This window comes from Aplidium turbinatum, chromosome 15, assembly GCF_918807975.1.
Source record: "Aplidium turbinatum chromosome 15, kaAplTurb1.1, whole genome shotgun sequence".
Lineage (NCBI taxonomy): Eukaryota > Metazoa > Chordata > Ascidiacea > Aplousobranchia > Polyclinidae > Aplidium > Aplidium turbinatum.
Window position 1 is genome coordinate 15,698,630 of NC_137486.1, and position 19,233 is coordinate 15,717,862.

A 19,233-nucleotide genomic window follows, 5' to 3' on the forward strand; every position below is an offset into this window, starting at 1 on the left:
TTTTTTCCACTGCGTATTAATCGTGATGTTTTGCACCTCAATACGGCAGAAACTCCACGTGCTTTTGAAGCTTGTTTAGCGTTGATGCTTACGCATATTTGCGATGAGTGCAGCGCTTTTTAATTACACACATCAATGCGAAAAATGTCGGCTGCATTGCCGAGTGGTGAAGGCCCTGAACGAAATTCGAAAGGACGCCGGTTCGACACTGCTCAAGAGCATGCGGCTGTGTTTTTGGCAAGACACTTAAAGGTTATTGCCTGAAGGTGGTCACGAAGATTGTCTTCCTTGCCTTGCCGCCCACTTAATCTAAATCTTCAATCACCGGGCGTAAGCCTGGATACAACAACAAAAAATCCGAAAAACGTTGCAGTGAAAATAGTTTGTTCAAAGACAATGACTTGTCTTGTCCAATCACGTGTATCTTCACAATATGTAAGGCTTGTTGAATTTTAATGCTTGCCAGCGCGTTAAGCTTTCACTTGGAAAACTGTTCTAGCTACCAGCTACTACATATACCACATTTACTACTCTATACTCATGAAAAACTTCATCATTATGAAAAAACTTGATTAGCATATGCAGAAATCTTAATCCTTGCTTACCTAACCGGTTTCCACTCACGAGGTGGCAAATCAATTATGCTCATTAACTATCAACAGCTCAAAATGGTTTTTATTCAAGATACAAAAACAAAAATTGCGTGGTATAGGTAAGTGCTATTAAGTACACAATTATATATCACCATTGTTAGTGTGCCTTGGTGAACTTTACACGATTTTTGAATTTTACTGAATATTTCAAATAATATAACAGTGTCACTTGCAATTCAAAGATTTTCGACTTGCCGTGCTGATAAAATTTCAAACTAGACGGACGACTTCATATATACAGAATGCGACAGTTGTGACATCATCATAACGACAAGTCAAATAAGCGTTCTAGTATTACTCTCTAAGAGTTCAGAGATTTTCAGAGATTTCCAAAGCAATCCAGTGTTTTCTTTGATTTGTTCTTCAACTTTCTGGGGCTTGCTTCTCTGGGTTGTTAGGTTAGTAACATTAAAAGTATTGTGTCAGTGAACACAGGCTAAGCACCTGCTTGATAAAAAAGCAAATTTTGCTGCATCCTTTGCGTCTAACTGCAAAATAAAAGAAATGTGTCCATTAGATTACTAATAGTATATTTTTTATGTGTTACTTTGCACAATGCACAGCGCCAATCTTTGTTATATTAACATGATTGCCACAGCATGAAAGGTGATAGATTCTGTAAAGTTGAATTGATTATACCAACAACAAGTGCCACTTATGAATTAGAAGCAAATTTTCTTAGTATTGTTTTTTCTAAAGGCTAATGTAGCCACGATTATGGCAGCAAAATCTTCGTGATAATTTTTTTTTTACTGGACATGCCCAACCAACAAAACTGTCTTTTCTACATCGTTTCTACGCTGCCTAACTACATGGACTAGGCAACGTTTTCTTGCTGCACTGCTTGAGAGCGCATATCATCAAAACAACCTTTTCGGTAATAATGACTTTGCTTGCAAATTAGCAAACAAAGTATAAGATATGGCCAAATGTTTAGTTTTTAGCCAGAAAACGTTTGATCTGACTACTTTGAAACGATGAAAAACGATAGTTTTTTGAAAATAATATTGTGTCCAATTGGTCTCTTTAAAATTCTGAGATTAAGTCGTTGAAGCAGAGCACAGACAATTTCAAATGCAATTAGAGATGACTAATTACCGTCTATTTTCAAAATCAGTACCGCAAGGTTTATAAGCTTGTAGTATTACATAGTATTTACATCGTTTTCTGTTGCATCTCTTGGTTGAACAGTACGCTGCATAATCGTTGCATTTGCGCAGTTTCTTCTTCCATTTGCTTTGTTTTGGTTTTGTAACCTTGTATATGACACCTCCCCGCGCAGAAGTACTCCCTGATAGATGGATTCTTGAACTAACATCCGTTTGAGGAAGAGAATCGATATCTGGCTCTTCTAATGTGTCGAAGTCCTCGTGTTCAGGAAACTGTCAAAATTATCAGTCAAATTTGTTATTCATCAACCTCACAGTCACACCATGAAAACTAAATTCTTGGGTGTGTTGTTGGCTTTTTGTAGAACAAGACTTTTTTCATTCCAAATGACTCGCTGTGCCATTTTAACTACCTGCAGTAACACCACAGAGGATTGGTTTAAAAGCTTTGTTATTAAACCAGAAACTTTAACAAAACTATAACTTGGTTTCATTAGTGCAAGTGAAAAAGACAAGAAAAATTTAATTTTGAATTGTTGATGTTTTTCCATTTTCTGACCAATAGTTTTAAAACTTAAAAATAGATTTCATCGTCAAATTTTAAACAGCAACTGTAACACACAGGTTGGCGAATTTTCAACGGTAACTACAATACATACGGTAATTTGGCAACTTTGCAACGTTTGATGGTAACAAAACATGACCGTAAACAATCTAACCGTATTGATGATGCTTTCCGAAATAATGTTGAATGCGGGACAGCTCGTTGTTTGCAAATCTTGGCTCGTCGAATCGAGCAGTGCCAGTTCAGGAATCGGAACTTTTGCTGTGCAGTTGTAGTCAGTGTTTCCAATGTTAAAAAGACATTTTCTTTCTTCCTGTATAAATACGGCTTTTTCAACAATTCACTTAACGGGAAGCCTTGTGTTTGATCATTCCGAACTTTAGGCAACTTAAATATTGCTTTCTCTCAGTTACAAGTTTTGTATAATTAGCAAATGATCTGTTAACGTTCTGCATGGAGGATGTTCAAACAATGGAAGAGGAAAAGATTGTTATGACTAATGAGTTTAATTGCACAATTGCAGCATGTGTCTTGAATCAGTTCTTACGTAACTTACCTCGATACAATCCAAGTCGTTTTGTAGAAATGCTGCACATATAAATGCAAAAAAGATGACGTCAGTTTGTTACGCAAATATGGAAAAAACGTATACAGAAAATGTCATTGCTGTCTAGGTATCTCATTTTACTCTCGTATCACTATCGTTATACGTTGAAACGATGCAACAAGGGAAAGTTTTGTCAGATCAAGAATGACAAGCTGACTATGCCAACAGCTAAGAATATTATTCCTACTACATGCAAGTATGGTAGCCAAAAAATAATATTTCTTTCTTATATTTTACAAAGTTCTTTAACTTTGCATTGAGTTTGCTAAAAGAGTATTTTTTGTAAGGTATTGACGTTTTTTTTTAGTGTATTGCACACTATGATATACAGCAGACTTTTTTTCACTATTTACCGTAAGCTCTGTATTGGAAGGTTGCTTCTGCACAGTAATCTCTGCTGGAACACTGCAGGTCAATGAGGATAATGGTGTCTTTCCTGCGTGCTGGACTATTTCTGGTATAGATGGCTGTTCTGTTGCTTCTGTCCAGAGATCCAGCTAGAAATTCTTCGTTTTCAGAAGCTTCCATTATAATCTCGCCTGCAGCATCGAAATACTGATTTGCAACATAAAGTAATGACAATATAATAATATAATGACAATCTTTGTTTGCATGGTAGAAAATATCATTTGATGTCTAGCTTCAAAGTTTCTTTCCAGCAGCAGCAACAGCTGATAATATTGGTTTTCTTACCTGAAATGATATTGATGACATTGACCGCCGATGCGCCTATTAAGTTAACGTTTTGCATTGTCATATAAGTTTGCTGGATGTCAATGAACCTCCTTTGTACAAGTGGAACCCGATAAAAGTAGTTGTAGTATGGATAGTTTTGATATCTTGGTATTTGAATTTCCTGAACCTCTTCTATTGTCGGAATGACGAACCAACATGTCTGGGGTGTAGGTGGTGGCGGTTGGAAGAAGGAAGAGTATGGATTGAAGGTTGGCTGGATTTGATAGTTGTCTTTTTCGATAGAGATATCACTTCCTTCTTCAACAGTGCAGCCAACTGTAATGATGTAAAAATAAACTGTAATGAAGGCTCAAAAAATAATCTTCAATGGCATAATGGCTTGTGTAATTATAGCAAGGGAAAGGGTTAAAAAGAATAAAAATTATAAAAACAGTCTTCAAAGACACATATATCTTACCGTAGAAATCGAGCCGAAATTTGGTGCCTCTAATCCTGGCCAAGGATATTGACACGGCATTGGTATTGGCAAATATTAAAACTTGATCGTCTGTTTTTCGGATATTGTGCTGCTTCACGAATGCGTACCGATTTTCTCTTATTAGAAGCCAAGCGAATGCCCCTTTTTGGATCTGAATGCCAAAATGCTCATGTTATGAGTGTCAGTGTACACGTCTATGCAGTGATACATCAACCATACCTGTAGCTAGCCTTTTAGGTTTAATGTCACGAGGTTTGCTTGGACAGCCTAAAAGACACATTAAATTACCTTCACGTCTTTAATGTGCAGTACGAAAGTTGTAAATTGTCCTTGAGGGTGTGTAATTGTCCACGCTGTATTGGAACGGAGGTTTTCAGATGAGTAATTGATGTAGCCTCGCGTTTGTGCGCATTGTCGAGCGGTGCATTGCTGTTCTGTGAAGAGATAGATTTGGTTAACCGAGCCAGCGAGATGACAGATTTTTTTAAATGTTCAAGCTTAATATCTTCACAGCTGTGATTGGAATTCTGCCACGTATCTTACACTGCGCACACCTTTTTAATGTAAAAATATATATGTTAAAAACGCAAATCACCTGTTTTTTCTAACTTATTAATTTTATAAATTAAAGCAGATTTTTGCACACACCCATCAAACTGTTTACAGAATTCACCATGAGTGAAAGTATGTTTGAAATCATTGGTGTTCCGTAGTCTGTAATGAATTGTTCATAAAACTGTATATATATAAATAATAACCGGTGTTTGTCTGAAAATGCGTTTCGCATTTATTTTTATTTATGAAGTAGTAGATCTTGTTCAACAACTTTCAATAACTCAAGTATGTTAAAATCTGGCATTTCTACGACAGAAGAAACTGGTTTGATGTGCTTATCTTTGCGACTTTGTACAACTACGCAAGCAGCATCTTACATTGCAATCACAAAGCAGCTGGCATCTTAAAATCGCCAAACCAGAATTATTCACTTAACTACGTATTTTTTCCTATCAAATAATGATTGTATTGATGCACTTCGACATAACCATCTAAATACGTTTTAAACCCTGTTACAAAGTTGAGTTGTAACATTGTGATCAACACAGTTTCAAAATTACAGTTATTTGCTGCTCTTCGTAATAACTCAGTTTCATTCTGCCCTCGGTTTTGATGCAGCAGCAATGCAACATATATTACCTTGATTCTGTGAACGTCCAAGTTCAAACAATATCACAATTATAACGACCTTTAACAATTTGCAAGCAGTCATTCTTCTACTGTGAATGCTACTTCCTTCAAATACAAATTCAGTGGTTTATGATATGGTCTGCAAAACCTCGTATTATTTCAGACGGTGATGCTGACGACTGCACGACGTTTGACAAATGCTTGAAATCGGTGCTTTTCCCTTGCTCTTTTTTGCAACTTAAACAATGTTTTCGAACCACGAACAGGATTTACATAATTATTATTTGTCACTTCGAAGAATTCCTTTGCCTTGCGTTAGCATTTCTGGTTATACTGATGAGTTGATGTGATATTTTCATACTTTCGTCTATTGCGATATGAAGCCCGTCGCATCTTTTCCCCCAGGCGGTAAGAGTGTATCACATCGCTCGAAGATTAATTGTCGCATTCGCGAGATTTTTTAAACTGCTACATGATTTTTTCGTTTCTTTTTTATTCACCGTTTGAATCGCCCATTTTAAGGTTTCGTTTTGGATGAAAATAAAACCCGCCTTCGTTTGTTTATTATAAGGTGACAAACCACCCGAGATATTTATTTAAATCGAACGGCGCTAGCCGTTATGTTAAAAGCGCCAACATAACTCTGATTTGATATTTACATTCTGCATCGACTTCAAAATCAAATTGTTTGTACTTATAAATCCTGCAGATAGCTGTATGAGAACTATGTAATAGAGAAAACGGCTTCTACATTTTTTGTTTACTTTTTTCAATAAAAATCAGCTTTTATCTAAAATACCATCAGGCGAGTTAGTTTGAAATAAACTTGATGTGGTAAATAATGCTATTTAAAATTGACGCATGCGTTGAGTAATGGTGATTTTTTTTTACACACTTGATTTTTGCTTTTTTGTTTATGTCAACTAAATCAATTTTCCGCTATGTCCAACTCACCATAACATTCTCACTGTCTGTTTAATATACTCTCGATAAAGTGTTAATTTTAACTTGCAATATTCTTAGAAAACTTGAGTTAAGTGTGTTTTTTGAGTTTAAATTGATGGTTACTGATATGGCAATAATGTACAATGGATAAGTTTTGTTTCTTAGATAGCTTTCGTTTGTTGGTAAACTCTTTGCTTGTATAAATGCTATAGGTTGACGGTCGTTGTCTTACAAAAGGCTAAAAACTTTGATACTAACAATCTTATTGGTTTTCCTTGCCTTTATTTTATGCTTTCTAGAACGTCGACACACTGTGTTGAATTTTATTCGATTAACAATATTCATAGAAAGCTTCCTTTGTCTCTGACCAACCTGTTGAACGCTCTTTTTGGTTGCTTCGAACCGTGATCGGTCGTTTCGCGACAATTGCATCCGGTGTACAAACAACACTTTTTTATTTCAATTTGTTAGAATACTACAAATAACAGCGTCTTGTATTCTGTTTCTGTATTACAAAAACACAAATAACATAGTCGATAAATAACACACAACAATTTTAGCAAGAAATGTATCTGAAGAAAAACACTTGGTGTATCTTGAGTTGGTTTGGGCCCCACTTGGCTTGCGCTTGGCCTTCTCTTGCCTTGGTAATGGATTCGTTCGTTGTTTTTTCCGTTATTGTCAAGCAAATATTGAAGGGAAAAAGAAAGAACATATGTTCAATCGCACCTTAAACAGGTAGCATATTTTGCTGCATCCCTTTCTTCTGACTGCAAAAAAATAGAATTAATTAATATTGTGATACAATTTTGGTAGAGAGGTGATATTTTTTTAACCATAGACGTTTTATTTGTCTAATTAAATGTGTTTGCGTATATGAAAAATGCTTTGGCAGAAAAGAACGTTTTGGCGTGAGAGCATGAAACTGTCACGACTTTCAAATATTATAGGTTGCAAACATGTTTGAATTATCTGAAGTACCGGTACCATATTATTTTATTCCACTCAAAATAGAATTTAATTTCATTAAAAAATATTTATAAAGGACTTTTTAGTTTTGAAATAATTGCGAATCTTGACATTTACAGTTGTGAAACAGCCAGCTTCTGCATTCGGGTTTACAAAACGTTTGCTGTATTTTTAGCCACAGTTTCTGGTCTTACATTTTCCACAAGATTTGCTGCAATAGCCTGGGTAGTCGTTGCATTTTAGCAGCTTTTTCTGAATTCTTTTTTGTTGTTCCGGGTTAAAGATTCTCCTTTCAACTTCGATGTTGTTTTGATCTCCGCTTCCACTACCTTCTTCATCTTCAGTGAAAGTATCATTGCTTTCTTCTGTGCCAATGGAATCCACCTGTTAAAATAAAGCAAGCTATTGATTGACTGCATCGGTTTAATGACAGTAGAGATTTCTAGCTTTCTCGTCCGAGTAAACCAACCATAAAGTGTCTTTAAAAGATAAATTAACTCAACAACAAATCTCTAGTGAAGCAGATTTTTAATTTCAACTACGGTGATATCGGTGATTGCTGTATTGCTGACCGATGGCTACATTGGCGTGGTTGGACTAGGCAATAGGCATGCTCGAATTATTGACACGATTTTTCCGTACGTTATGGGGTGCTTTGACCCGTATGCTTACCGTGCCCAAAATGCTTTTATAAAACGTGTTAAAGGCTGTGCAGTTTGAGCTCCCCAAGTCGCTTTCGGTGATATCGAAGAAGTGGGCAAACAGGGAAGGAGGAATGAGAGGAGGAGTGCAATTGTAGTCTTTCGTTCCGATATTGAATCGACATTTTTCTTCTCTCTGCAAAATTTATGTTCCAACTTTAATGTTAGTTCTGAAATTTCATTCAGTTTGGTCACACAATCACACTATTTTTAATTTAAACCTATTTTGAAATTTCTTTAAAGTGTGTACTCACCTCAACGCATTCGACGTCGCTTTGTTGAAGAGCTGAAATGCAAAAAGTCAAATTTAACAGTTGATCATTTAAAAATCTATGTACAATGTACGTTGTCAGCCTAATTGCGGCCACATCCGACAAATCGAGATCTCTGAAGACAAATAATTGTTTCTGTTGCGTATGACTTCAGTAAAAATTGAACGACGATGTGATCAGAAGATTTTATTCTTTTACCTTTAGTTTCAGCCGTAAACGCAGCTTGATCACAGTCTCGTTGGTGCCTACACTTTAAATCCAAGAGAATGAGCGACGAGATCGATTGATCTGATTTGTAGCTTATTGAACTCTGTTCCTTTTTGTTTAACATTGCTATTAAAAGCATGTCGTTACCGGTCGAGCTCATTACAGATGACCCTGTAAAGATAATGCATAAATATAGCAAACACATGTTTGTGAATTTCAAGTAATTTGTAAACGTGTGTTACAAATTAGTTGCATCTTTAGCCGAAAAAAAAAAGTTCAGCATCAACCAATCCTGTATGAAAAATTATGTCTCAGTCACAACAGACATTACCTGTCGTCATATCTGTGGCGTATAGTGTCGTCTCATTGGTCATCGTCATATTCTGGAATGTTACGTACGTTCGCTTGACGTCAACATGCCTCGTTCTTATTGGACGGTAATATCCGTGGTTGATGTAGTAGATATCTTCAGCGGTTCTTTCAAGCTGTTCCGTTATGGAGGGAATTATTATCCAGCAAGTGGGTTCGGGGTTAGTGGGCGTTAATGGAGCGTATGCGGGGTGTCTATTAACCCCTGTAGTACGTGAACGCACTGACAGTGGTACGTGAACATTTTGCGGGATGCCAGAAAACTGGTTGTATGGAAAGAAGTTGTGTCTTGGCGCGATTCTAGGATGAGGGTATGGTTGTAGAGGTGGGGTAACTGTTGGAGGTTCTTCGGTTTGATACAAGGACTTTTTCACTATTTTTGTGTCGCTTCCCTCGACAATCTTGCATCCAACTGAACAGAAAAAAAGAATGGTTACAAATTTTATTATAAAATTTGTTATTTTCGGAACTTTATCGCGGTGTTCTCTGCATGTAGAAACAGTACATTAACATCTTTTTGGCTGATACCTTTTAGTTTTGATTTTATTAGCTATTTTCTCCACTAAGTCTTACCGTAGTAATCAACTCGAAATTGGGACAGGTCATAACGATGCAGTGATATTGTTACTTGATGCGTATCCTCGAGTACCAGCAACCTCTTTCCACCTTTACGGATGTCATGCTGGTCATCATATCTGTACTTGTGCTGGGTCACCCGCAACCATGGAAGAAAAGTGTTTGTGGCCTAATGATGAAGCAAGGTGTTACTCTTAAGAAAGAACAACAATTTTATAACCACAGCTTCAGTATAATAAGGTGCTAAGTGTACTTCAGCCACTTGTTGCAAGTGGTTTATTGTGGCCTATTTTTGAAAGGGTTATGTCATGAACAAATTGATGCGTTTTTTAAACGTTGTTATTTCTAAGCCAATTATAGAAATACAATTCACAACTTACAGGCCCTCCTTCGGCTGTTATCAAAAGCACGAAGGTAGTGTCCCTGTTATCCGGAGTTCTTATCTTCCATCTTCCTATGCTTCCTCTCCGATATTCTATGTATCCCCTTTCCTGCTCGCATACCGATCTCGTGCATTCCGTTCCTGCAATCAATGTTAACGTTAACATGGCGTTGCTGCTCTCTGAGCAAAGAAAGCATGGGAAGACACTGTGAAGGAAGATCTGACAAGAGGAACTTAAAAATTGAAGATGCCAGCGATGGAAAGAAATGTAGGAATCGCTGCAGACAATGCAGACAACTGGTGACCTCTGATGTTTCAGATGAAGACCAGGCTTCTTTGAAGCAAAATGAAGAAAGCTCTCTGGCGTTGGAAATGGGGTTTTAAAGTTAATTTTTCAACAGTTTTTATTTTATACTTACCAGCATTGTTAGCATTTGTGAGCTCCAAGATAAGGACAGCAATCAGAAGTCTAATGAAATAAATCAATGCAGACGTCATTTTTACTAACTTTGTGTATCACACAGAATAGGTACAGCTTACTTCTGCAACACAATAATTACAATGTTTTTTCTGAAAACACTTGCCAGAAAATATGCGCCACACAAAGCATTGACACGAGAGTAGAAGCAAAACTATTATGTGCTACTTAGCTTTTTCCTTGATTAAATGTAAAGGCTTAACAACAGATTACCAACATGCAACTCTCATCAGCTCCACAATCATATCTGTTGATTTTAACCCATTGACCGTGCGCTTATATTGGAAAACTATCAATGCCGATATTAGCTGTAGCGAGTTATTTCATTCCTTATATTTAGAAAATATATTTGGAGTTTTATTTCAGATATTTTTAAAAACATTTCCAGCGATAGTTTTGGCTTCAGGCGATCGTCGTCTGAAGCGAAATGTAGAAATAATACCATTTTCGTCGTGATGGCTATGTCTAACCTCAATGACGTCACGAAAAAGGTAATGCCATAGAATTTTCTTCGGGTTGACATGAAAGGCAGTAACACCTGTGTCGGAATATGGCGTTGAGATGGAAGTAATTATTTTAGAATAAAGATAAAGGTATTGCTGCGGGTTGTAGGTATGTTTGCTCGTACTTTGTGCAAGTACAGTACAAGCAAAAATACGAAAAATCGATTAATGTTTGTCAAAGTAACCGCACAACTCACATTTCTTAGTCGAGTTAACCTTGTTCATCGGTCAGTTCTTTCGAAAAAGTTATCGAAATTTCGTGTTTAGCGCGATCGTATTCCATACAAGACTTATATACTTTTTAGAAATGTAATTTTAATGATCGTCACCCGGCACCGCCTTGTGGAACACCATATTATGTCCATGCAGTGAATATACTGTATTTTTACTTTCCTTTCGTGAGAAATGCGCTTGTTAAAATAGATCACACGAAACCACGAAGTACTTCAGCATGTTGTATATTTTTGCTATTGACGAATCTCTGACCACATACACCTATTTTTTTCTTCGTACTGAGAAATGAATAAAATATTTTTGCTTAACTATAGCCTCGTTGTTCTAGTTAGTTTTCAATGAATTGCAATGATTTTTGCGACCTGCAATAATTCCTTTCAGTTGACAAAGTACAATTTACACTGCAGTATACATTGTCAAATATCAAGTTAACTCTTATTCTGTCAGAAATTGTAGCTTTCTCTCTATTTATATTGAGTTTTTTTAGCAAAATTTAAAATTAAGTTGCATCGTCATATTTTAATCAACGTACCACGCCATTTACTTTGTAAAAATGAGGGAATTTCTCGCTCCACACAGGATTTCCTGTGCTAGGCTCTCACGACTCACAAGATTGAAACATATTTATTGGCATATTTTGATTGATCGATTGCATATTCGGAGCAAGTGGTCAGATATATTTCATATGATTAATATATCCATCCTGTTTTTAACACAACATGCTTTTTTGAAGTTTTTACAGATTTATATTTTATTATGCACTGTGTCGGTTGTGTTTTAGAATTGTCTTCATGATTGAAGACCTCATTTTTACCAATGGATTTATCGTTACCACACATTAATTCCCGCACCTTTCGTCAGTTAAAGCTGCGATTCTATGATTTGACAAATCACCAAAGTATTTCGGTTTTTAACAAGTTGGTCTCGCTTCCTGCATAGCACAGCACGCTTTGCCGTCTTGCTCTGTGGCCAATTAAACTCAATAAATACATGCCTGTTTGACCTCAGGGAGGTAACATCGAATTAATCGAAATACCATGACGTATATACCATGACGTATATTCCATGACGTATATACCATGACGTATATGGCCTTCTATGGTTTTGTTTGATATCTGCAAATTTTCTTTTTGCTCCTCCACTATATTTCTACTTTTCGAAGAGGGAGTGGTAACATTAAAATTGAGCTTTGCAGGCCCAAAACTAATCTGCCAATGCTTTGCTACTTCGCGTAAGACTGCTTCTGCACGATTCGTTATTACCAGTTGGCGTTTTCCATCACTGATCATTTTTGAGTCTAGTCATGATTTATTCGTTTGCTAGTTGAAGGTGTTTGTGAGCTCGTTTGACATTCTAGACTCAAGGACTTTCTTTCGGCCTGTGCTTCGCAAAAACCAAATTTCTGCGTCGATGTTTGTCGCTATTTCCGTTTCTAAAAATTTGTTTTGAATTTTCAAGTTGTAAAATCACTTTTATAAGCTGAGGAATGGATTTTCCGTGATTTTACGGGAGCAAACATCTTGTAGTAAACGTCACGTTGTTACGTCATTTCATGAACAACGTGTGAAAACTAAGACCTTTGTTTCTTGCTCAGTTCGCAAAATATGTCATATTTTGTTGTTTACTGGTTTACTAGATGACTATATCACGTAATGGCGCTTGCACGAACAGTCAAACTAATTAATTCTTTTGCAAGAAAACTTTTGTGACTTTATTGTTGTCTTTTTAGCGAGTAGCCTATTGTCAGAATAAACGCGATTGTGCTTAGACTTCAGCCATTACATCATTACTTTTTTAAATTTTTCTGACATTCTTAAGAGTGGAGTTTTCAAGGAGGGCTTAACCCACTTTGTTGTATCGCAAGTATATGCAACCAAGTCGCGCATTTAAAGCAAAAACACAAAAAATAAATGGACCTTGTTTTGCTTCTATTGAGTAACATTTGTGGCTTTTCTCAAGTGAATCCAATCAGCAAAACTCTACTTTTTTACATTATTTGCATTGATGAATGCGAAAAGAAAGGAATTTTTGGCTGGGGGTGTTTCTTTCTTGGAAAGCATATTTTCATTTATATTCTTGTACTTTTATACTCATTTATATTCGAGGTTTACCTCGGACTCCGTTTTTTATCTGAACATCACTTGCATTGCCCTTTTGCTGCAATTTTGCTCATTTACACGAGGCTAGGATATTTAAAAATAGTTTATTTCACTGCAAATTAATAACAATTTGAAAGTCTTTAATGTATAATTTTCCGAAAAATGTTAAAATGCCGCTTTTCTAATTACCACGTACAGTTTAATTCATCATTGCGCAATTACAAAGTTCTGTCTTAATTGTTTAAGTTCCTATTAAGTTAAACATGTTTAGAGCCAAAAATTTGCGTTGAACACAACTTAAATAGCAAATCAGTTTCGTTTCTTGTGAAATCAAAAACCTAATCGCGTGTTTCCAAACGAATTATGAGCAATTTGTTTGCAAATTATCGTTGATTCAACGTTATGTAACAATCACTTGGCTGTACCTAAGTTCCTAAAACAACATTTTGTTGAAATGCTAGGAAGTGTTCGTTCTGTGCTCGAGGGAATAATTATGAGGATCACGCATAACCTTTCGTTTTTGTATTTTTTTGCCAGATGATTAATCTAAGTGGTAATAGCGCGGATATTGCTATATATTCTCTAATTTATGCTGAGAAAAATATTAATAAACTATGCGGATATTTTTGTGATTAAGGTTCAAAAATATTGGTTTCCAGGAAGTGGTTTGGTGCTATTTAACTGGAACCGTTCCTCACAGTTTCAGATAAAATCAGATGCGTTGTCCATTCTACCAACCTTCTTAAACCTTTTTTTAACTTTTTCTTTCTTTAAATAAACTTATGATTTGCTTACAGCTTTGGCTTGAGTCCTAACGTCCTTCTTAATGTGCCAACTATTCATCCCAACCAAAGCTTTGATGTCTCTCTCCCCCTCAATACCAACGGAGCTGTGCAGAGGATGGAACCAGCCAACAACTTACAGGTTTGTGATCATTCTTTTTGGCACATGCAAGCTTATAATCGCATGCTTGTAACTTAAAGACTTAAATTAAGTGCATTGGAATGCAAAGAAGGCAACCGTCGCGTCCAATTTCATGTACCTTGCTGAAGAAAATTGAGTAATTAAAGATTAGGTTGAGCGGACAAGAAAGACAAGGAAACCAATCTTCACGTTCAAGGGGTGCCAGTAAGTAACTTGGCAAACACAATCCCTCCCCATGCTGTGGTGATAGGTGATTAGTGTCGAATTGACGTTTTTTGATTGCCGGATGATGAAGTGAATTTGTTGACTTGTGTTGTAACCGAGTTACTACTTTCCTTTGTAATTCGCCAACACATCAAAAGAAAAGAACATTTGCATATTAAGAGTCGAAAACGTTTATTACTAAAGCATTCGCAAGAACCGAAACTTTAACCGATGATCCAACAAGCAATGGTAACAGATAATCTCTTTAATACCTTTTTGGAATTTATGTCTCATGATTAGAAAAAAAATTTGGTGGATCGTTTAATCTCTGAAGGAACAACGTCAGATTAAAAAATAAACTGAAAAAAGTTGCAAATAAAATGAGAAGTAACGGGTACAACCATGTTATGTCATCCAGTACCTGCCCTTCGGTTATGCTTGCCCGAGCAAGAGCTGATTCTTCGAATAGAAGAATCGTCACTCCCTTGAACTATGTTTAAAAATAATCCTTCAGCACCATATCATCAGACAAAAGTTGATAAGTTCCTACAACGCTTCAATATCTGTCTACGTTGAAACGATGGGAAGTGATATGAATTGAACGCTGGAATCTATCTAAGCAGGTTGTCATCTTTGGTTATTACTCACTCTTTGGTTATTATCATATTATCAATACTGGGAAAAAATCATTGATGTTGTGCATACATATGTTTCTATACGAAGTGTATTGAAAATGGAATGGATTTTTAGGCGTGTTGGTAGGTGTATTTCGTCAGTGCTAAGTCTACATTTGGCAACCAAACAATTTTTATTTTTCCAAATTAAACTTGTTTTGATTTTGACGTTGTAGATATTACTCAGATAAATCAGCTTTCGGCTTCATGCGTTATGTCTTGTGTTAAAACGTTCGCTGTTTCGTCACGTGAGAATTTATTCCTGTTGTTTCTAGCGATATTGCCAATCTCTTGTTTATCATTTTCAAGCAAAAAATTCACCGAAATTTCCTATGACTTCAGAAACCACTCGTTGAAAACAATCAATTGTCGCGATGCCATTTTTTGGACACGTACCACAAAAAAAAGGAAATTAAAAAACAAAGTCAAATCCAATCCGCTTAAACGTTTCGCTTTCCTTTCTAATGAAAAACTGTTTCCTGAACAAGGAAAACGTCCCTGAGCTTTAGTGACGAGAGCACTTCAATATCCTGGTGGTGCAATCAACTAATCATGACTGTCAGTGATCGATTTGAAGTTTGTTGCCAAATTCATACCTCGGTGTTTTCTTATTGACACGAACTCCGTGCATCGGGCAACGAACACAAATGCAAATTGGTAACACGCTTTCATTTCGTGTTGATTTGTGTATGTTAAAAAGTTAGTTTAAGAAATTGGCCTAACTTGGCTGAAACCAGGAGCTTTTCAGCTGGCACGCAAGAAGATTTTTGTGATTCCGTTGTTCTCACTGCTGTTTTGTCTGCAGTGTAGCTTTGTGATGAGAGTCCTGGTACGACTCTCGAAAGGGCGCCGGATCGACACCGCTCAAGAGCATGCGGCTGTGTGTTTGGCAGGGTTGCCTAAAGTGGACATGATGATTGGCTTTTTTACCTTCCCGTCCACTTAATCTAAATCTTCAACAATAACAACCAAAATGCCATTTTTGTGTTTTTCAAGGTTTTGATTGTTCAAGTAAATAAATCAGGCGGGTTCAAAAATTGTATAATTTCTTGTTGAAAGCTTTTCCCTTCGTTCGGTCGACTTGGTCAGTATCTTATTCAAATGGAAACAATTGATTACACTGGTCTACAAAAAAAAGAATTTTTTTTTTGCTCCATGAACTTTGAAGACTGATTTAGAGTAATTTTGGGGTGCTGAATCCGAATCTGACCTCAGATTTATCCTATCACGTCAGGTTTGTGAAATATGATAACAACAAATTGCTACTTTCGTCAAAAGTGGAAGATTTGGCGTTGCGTTTACCACCAACATATGCAGTGCTGTAACGAAAGGTTAGTGTTAGACAGGCCAAAACAGCCTAAATATGGTTACTGAACAAGCATTGCCATAGGCGTGCTTAAATCTTTGTGGTTTCATGCAAAACATTGACGGGGGGAGGGGGTCAGTTACACTTATAGCCTCCCTTTTAGCTTGTTATTACTGCCTTGTTAATACTGTTGCTTAGAAAACAAATTGGTATCAAAATTATAATTGGTAGGTGTATTTCAGCTACTTATGCACCACATGGCCTGGATTTCTGGATCTTACACAATGTGTATGTGCAATAAACGCAACGTCAAATCTTCCACTTTTGACAAAAGTAACAATATGCTGTTATCATATCTCACAAACCTGACGTGATAGCATAAATCTGAGCTCATATTCGGATTCAGCACCCCAAAATTACTCTAAATCAGTTTTCAAAGTTCACAGAGCAAAAATCGTGTAGACCAGTGTTATCATGCCCACATTGATGTGCCACTGTAGCTTAAAGTCTGCGCTGATGGAATTTGCATAAAACGCTTTTTCAATTAATTTTGCGCGGACAGGCAGACCGTTGCGTTGAAAGTGGACTGGGATATTTCTAACTTTGAATAAGATTTTTTTTATCGGCCGTACAAAACACATGAATGCGATCGTCTACGTTTTAACTTTAAGCTTTCACGCAGAGGTGCAAGGCGAACCGACCAACGCAAGTTCGAACTAGGCCTAAACCTTAAAATTTCTTTAAAAGTTTAAACCGAAGGTTAAATTGTCTGAACGGATGAAATCAGGAAAGGCGAGCTGATCTACATGGCGGTATTCGAACCCACATTTATTGGCCGAGATATTTTTCTGCTACGGCGCATGTGAAGTTGTGCACTCGTGAAAAACGCCCACAGCAGAAAGGAGGCTGAAATTATGAACCTATTACATCTATTCAGTTGTTTAAGAGTAACTGAAACAATTGATCAGCTGGTGTTAAAACAAATGAAACGCTACTAGTCGTTAAACAAGAAATGATAACTTAATAGTAATGCTGCTAGAGATAATATTTCAGTGAAATCTTTTGCTTTCTTTTTAGCTCAGGGGGTCAAAGATTTGAGAGCCAGTGAAGTTCTTGCACATTGTTGGTGGTGAATTAATTACCGCTTATTTGAAAGCAACTTGATTGGCTTGTTGTTGACTAACTGTGACCTCACGCCTCCAATTGTCACTGCACGTTTCCTAATCCACACAGAGACTACTGAGAAAGGCGTCGCGACTTGACGTGAGCGCTTTCTTGAAAACGCTGGTGATCATTCTTGAGATGTAGGTTAATGATGACCAATTCTTTCAAAAAATGTTAAGTCTCTTTTTTAGCAACAGCAATAATTTTTTTTTAGTGAAAAAGGTGCACGTTTTTCATAAGAAGATCTTCTTGAAGAACCATAATTTATTGACTTGTTTACCGGTTTGTCGCAGAATTTGCAATTTGTAAAAAAGCATATGAAAATGTGTTTTGTCTGGTGCGTACTGCTCATTCTCCATACACGTCATGCGTCCAGGCCTTTTTAGGTTATTCGGTTGCAATCTAACCTCCACTTGAAATCACCTTAGTTTTCATTTTGCGCGTGCAACTATGTACTTAACTTATTACGTAGATATCTGTTTTGGTTCATGTTTAAAACGGTATTATTGTAAAAAGAAGTTGGAAAATCATACTTTAAAGATACAATCTGATTGGTCATATAGTGCCGCCTCTTGGTAAGTGTGTGACTAAAATTTAAAAAAACAAATCTCATTTTTCTTTCACTGCCTTCCCAAGTGACATAATAGGTGATAACTGATAATATCACCAGGCAGTGGAAGAAGAGAAAATGTGATTTTTAAAAAGTTTCAGTCAGCCTGTGAGCGACAGTCCGCCACACATGATCAACCAGTCCGCGTTTCTAGCTAGCAATGGACAAACTTGTGCTAGATTTTTCTTCATTTGTTTTACTAGAATTATTAAAGGTTCCGTATCTTCGTATGCTCAAACCAATTTTTTGATTTTGTGTCACAGTTGGTTTTGTTTTGTAAATGTCTTAACACGTGCAGTCGTACATCTGATGTAACTCATTCGTGATCAGGTTTTGCTTTGGCGTTAAGAGCACGATTGTTTTCATTATTTTGAATTAATATCTTCAGTGTGACCGAAATTTGAACCGTATTCTGCGGCAGTTGCAGACGATATGGGTAAAAGTTCATCAGGTTCACGCAGGTAAAACGATAACACGACATTCGTTCATATATTAAATTAGAACGAAACGTAATCTTACCCATCTATATACAGTTTAAATACCCGTGTCATTTGCATGAGATTTGTAAAGTTATTTTGAAATCTGTTTTATTTCTATATCTGGACGCGTGTTGTTCCATAAGTACTTCACTGCTTGCGTTGCAGACTAATCAACTATATTCTCACTACATACGTCACACGTGCGTCGATCGCGTGATGGCAGAAGCTGTACAGTGTGTGCAGTTTCAGGTATATTTTAGATGCAAGACTATGTTGATTTTTTTCTTGGAAAGGTAACATTTAGAAGATTTGCCTTTCACCCAAGAAACGTTTGTCGCTAAACGTTTGCAACGTTTTTGTTTTGACCCAATGCCCCAAGCCAACAAGTCACTCCTTTTCACATTGATTCAACATCTACAAAAGTTAAATCAATGCAAAAAAGAGTTGATTTGTAGGCTAGATTGTTGAATTTCATTGACAGGTTGCCGGTAGGGTTGTTTCATTGGATAATTGCAATTATCATAGTAGAATGTGTTCGGCATTGCACCCGAGGTCACCAGACAGAAGCTACAACTTAAGTATTGACAATCTGCCAATGACAGTTAAAATTATAAGTCAAATCATCTACCAAGAACTAGTTGTCATCTTCTTGACCTGTACCACCAAGTTTGGAGGTGTTGAAAATATATTTTTTTTAATCATTTTCGTTTTCCTGAACTCGACAGTTTGGGTCAAGATGTGTTTACCGTGACTCTGATAGGTCACCAAATGTGCATCTTGAGTCACTTTAAATTCATGATTCATATAAATTTGTCAATAGTCTTTTTCATGCGACGCTTGAGAC

The 19,233-nt window shown here is 36.6% G+C and overlaps 3 protein-coding genes across 3 annotated transcripts in view; 1 reads left to right on the plus strand and 2 right to left on the minus strand.

The window, feature by feature from the left end:
- The window catches only part of LOC145784149 (AP-1 complex subunit beta-1-like), a 71,449-nt gene that overhangs the window by 46,690 nt on the left and 5,526 nt on the right, over positions 1 to 19,233 (plus strand). The window contains exon 19 of the mRNA XM_082595906.1: positions 13,826 to 13,952. Within this exon, the coding sequence (XP_082452032.1) occupies positions 13,826 to 13,952 (127 nt within the window). The remainder of the gene's footprint in view (positions 1 to 13,825; positions 13,953 to 19,233) is intronic.
- On the minus strand, positions 658 to 5,395 carry LOC145784151 (uncharacterized). The gene is made up of 9 exons (XM_082595909.1): positions 5,303 to 5,395; positions 4,397 to 4,542; positions 4,088 to 4,259; positions 3,628 to 3,945; positions 3,288 to 3,473; positions 2,884 to 2,915; positions 2,482 to 2,640; positions 1,813 to 2,035; positions 658 to 1,141 (listed from the first exon to the last, which is right to left on the minus strand). The coding sequence occupies exons 1-9, from the start codon at positions 5,373 to 5,375 to the stop codon at positions 1,062 to 1,064; spliced, it is 1,389 nt and encodes a 462-aa protein (XP_082452035.1). The 5' UTR covers positions 5,376 to 5,395; the 3' UTR covers positions 658 to 1,061.
- Positions 6,677 to 10,436, minus strand: LOC145784150 (uncharacterized). Its single transcript, XM_082595908.1, has 9 exons — positions 10,134 to 10,436; positions 9,713 to 9,855; positions 9,330 to 9,501; positions 8,719 to 9,168; positions 8,379 to 8,558; positions 8,163 to 8,194; positions 7,880 to 8,044; positions 7,402 to 7,591; positions 6,677 to 7,008 (listed from the first exon to the last, which is right to left on the minus strand). The coding sequence occupies exons 1-9, from the start codon at positions 10,210 to 10,212 to the stop codon at positions 6,920 to 6,922; spliced, it is 1,500 nt and encodes a 499-aa protein (XP_082452034.1). The 5' UTR covers positions 10,213 to 10,436; the 3' UTR covers positions 6,677 to 6,919.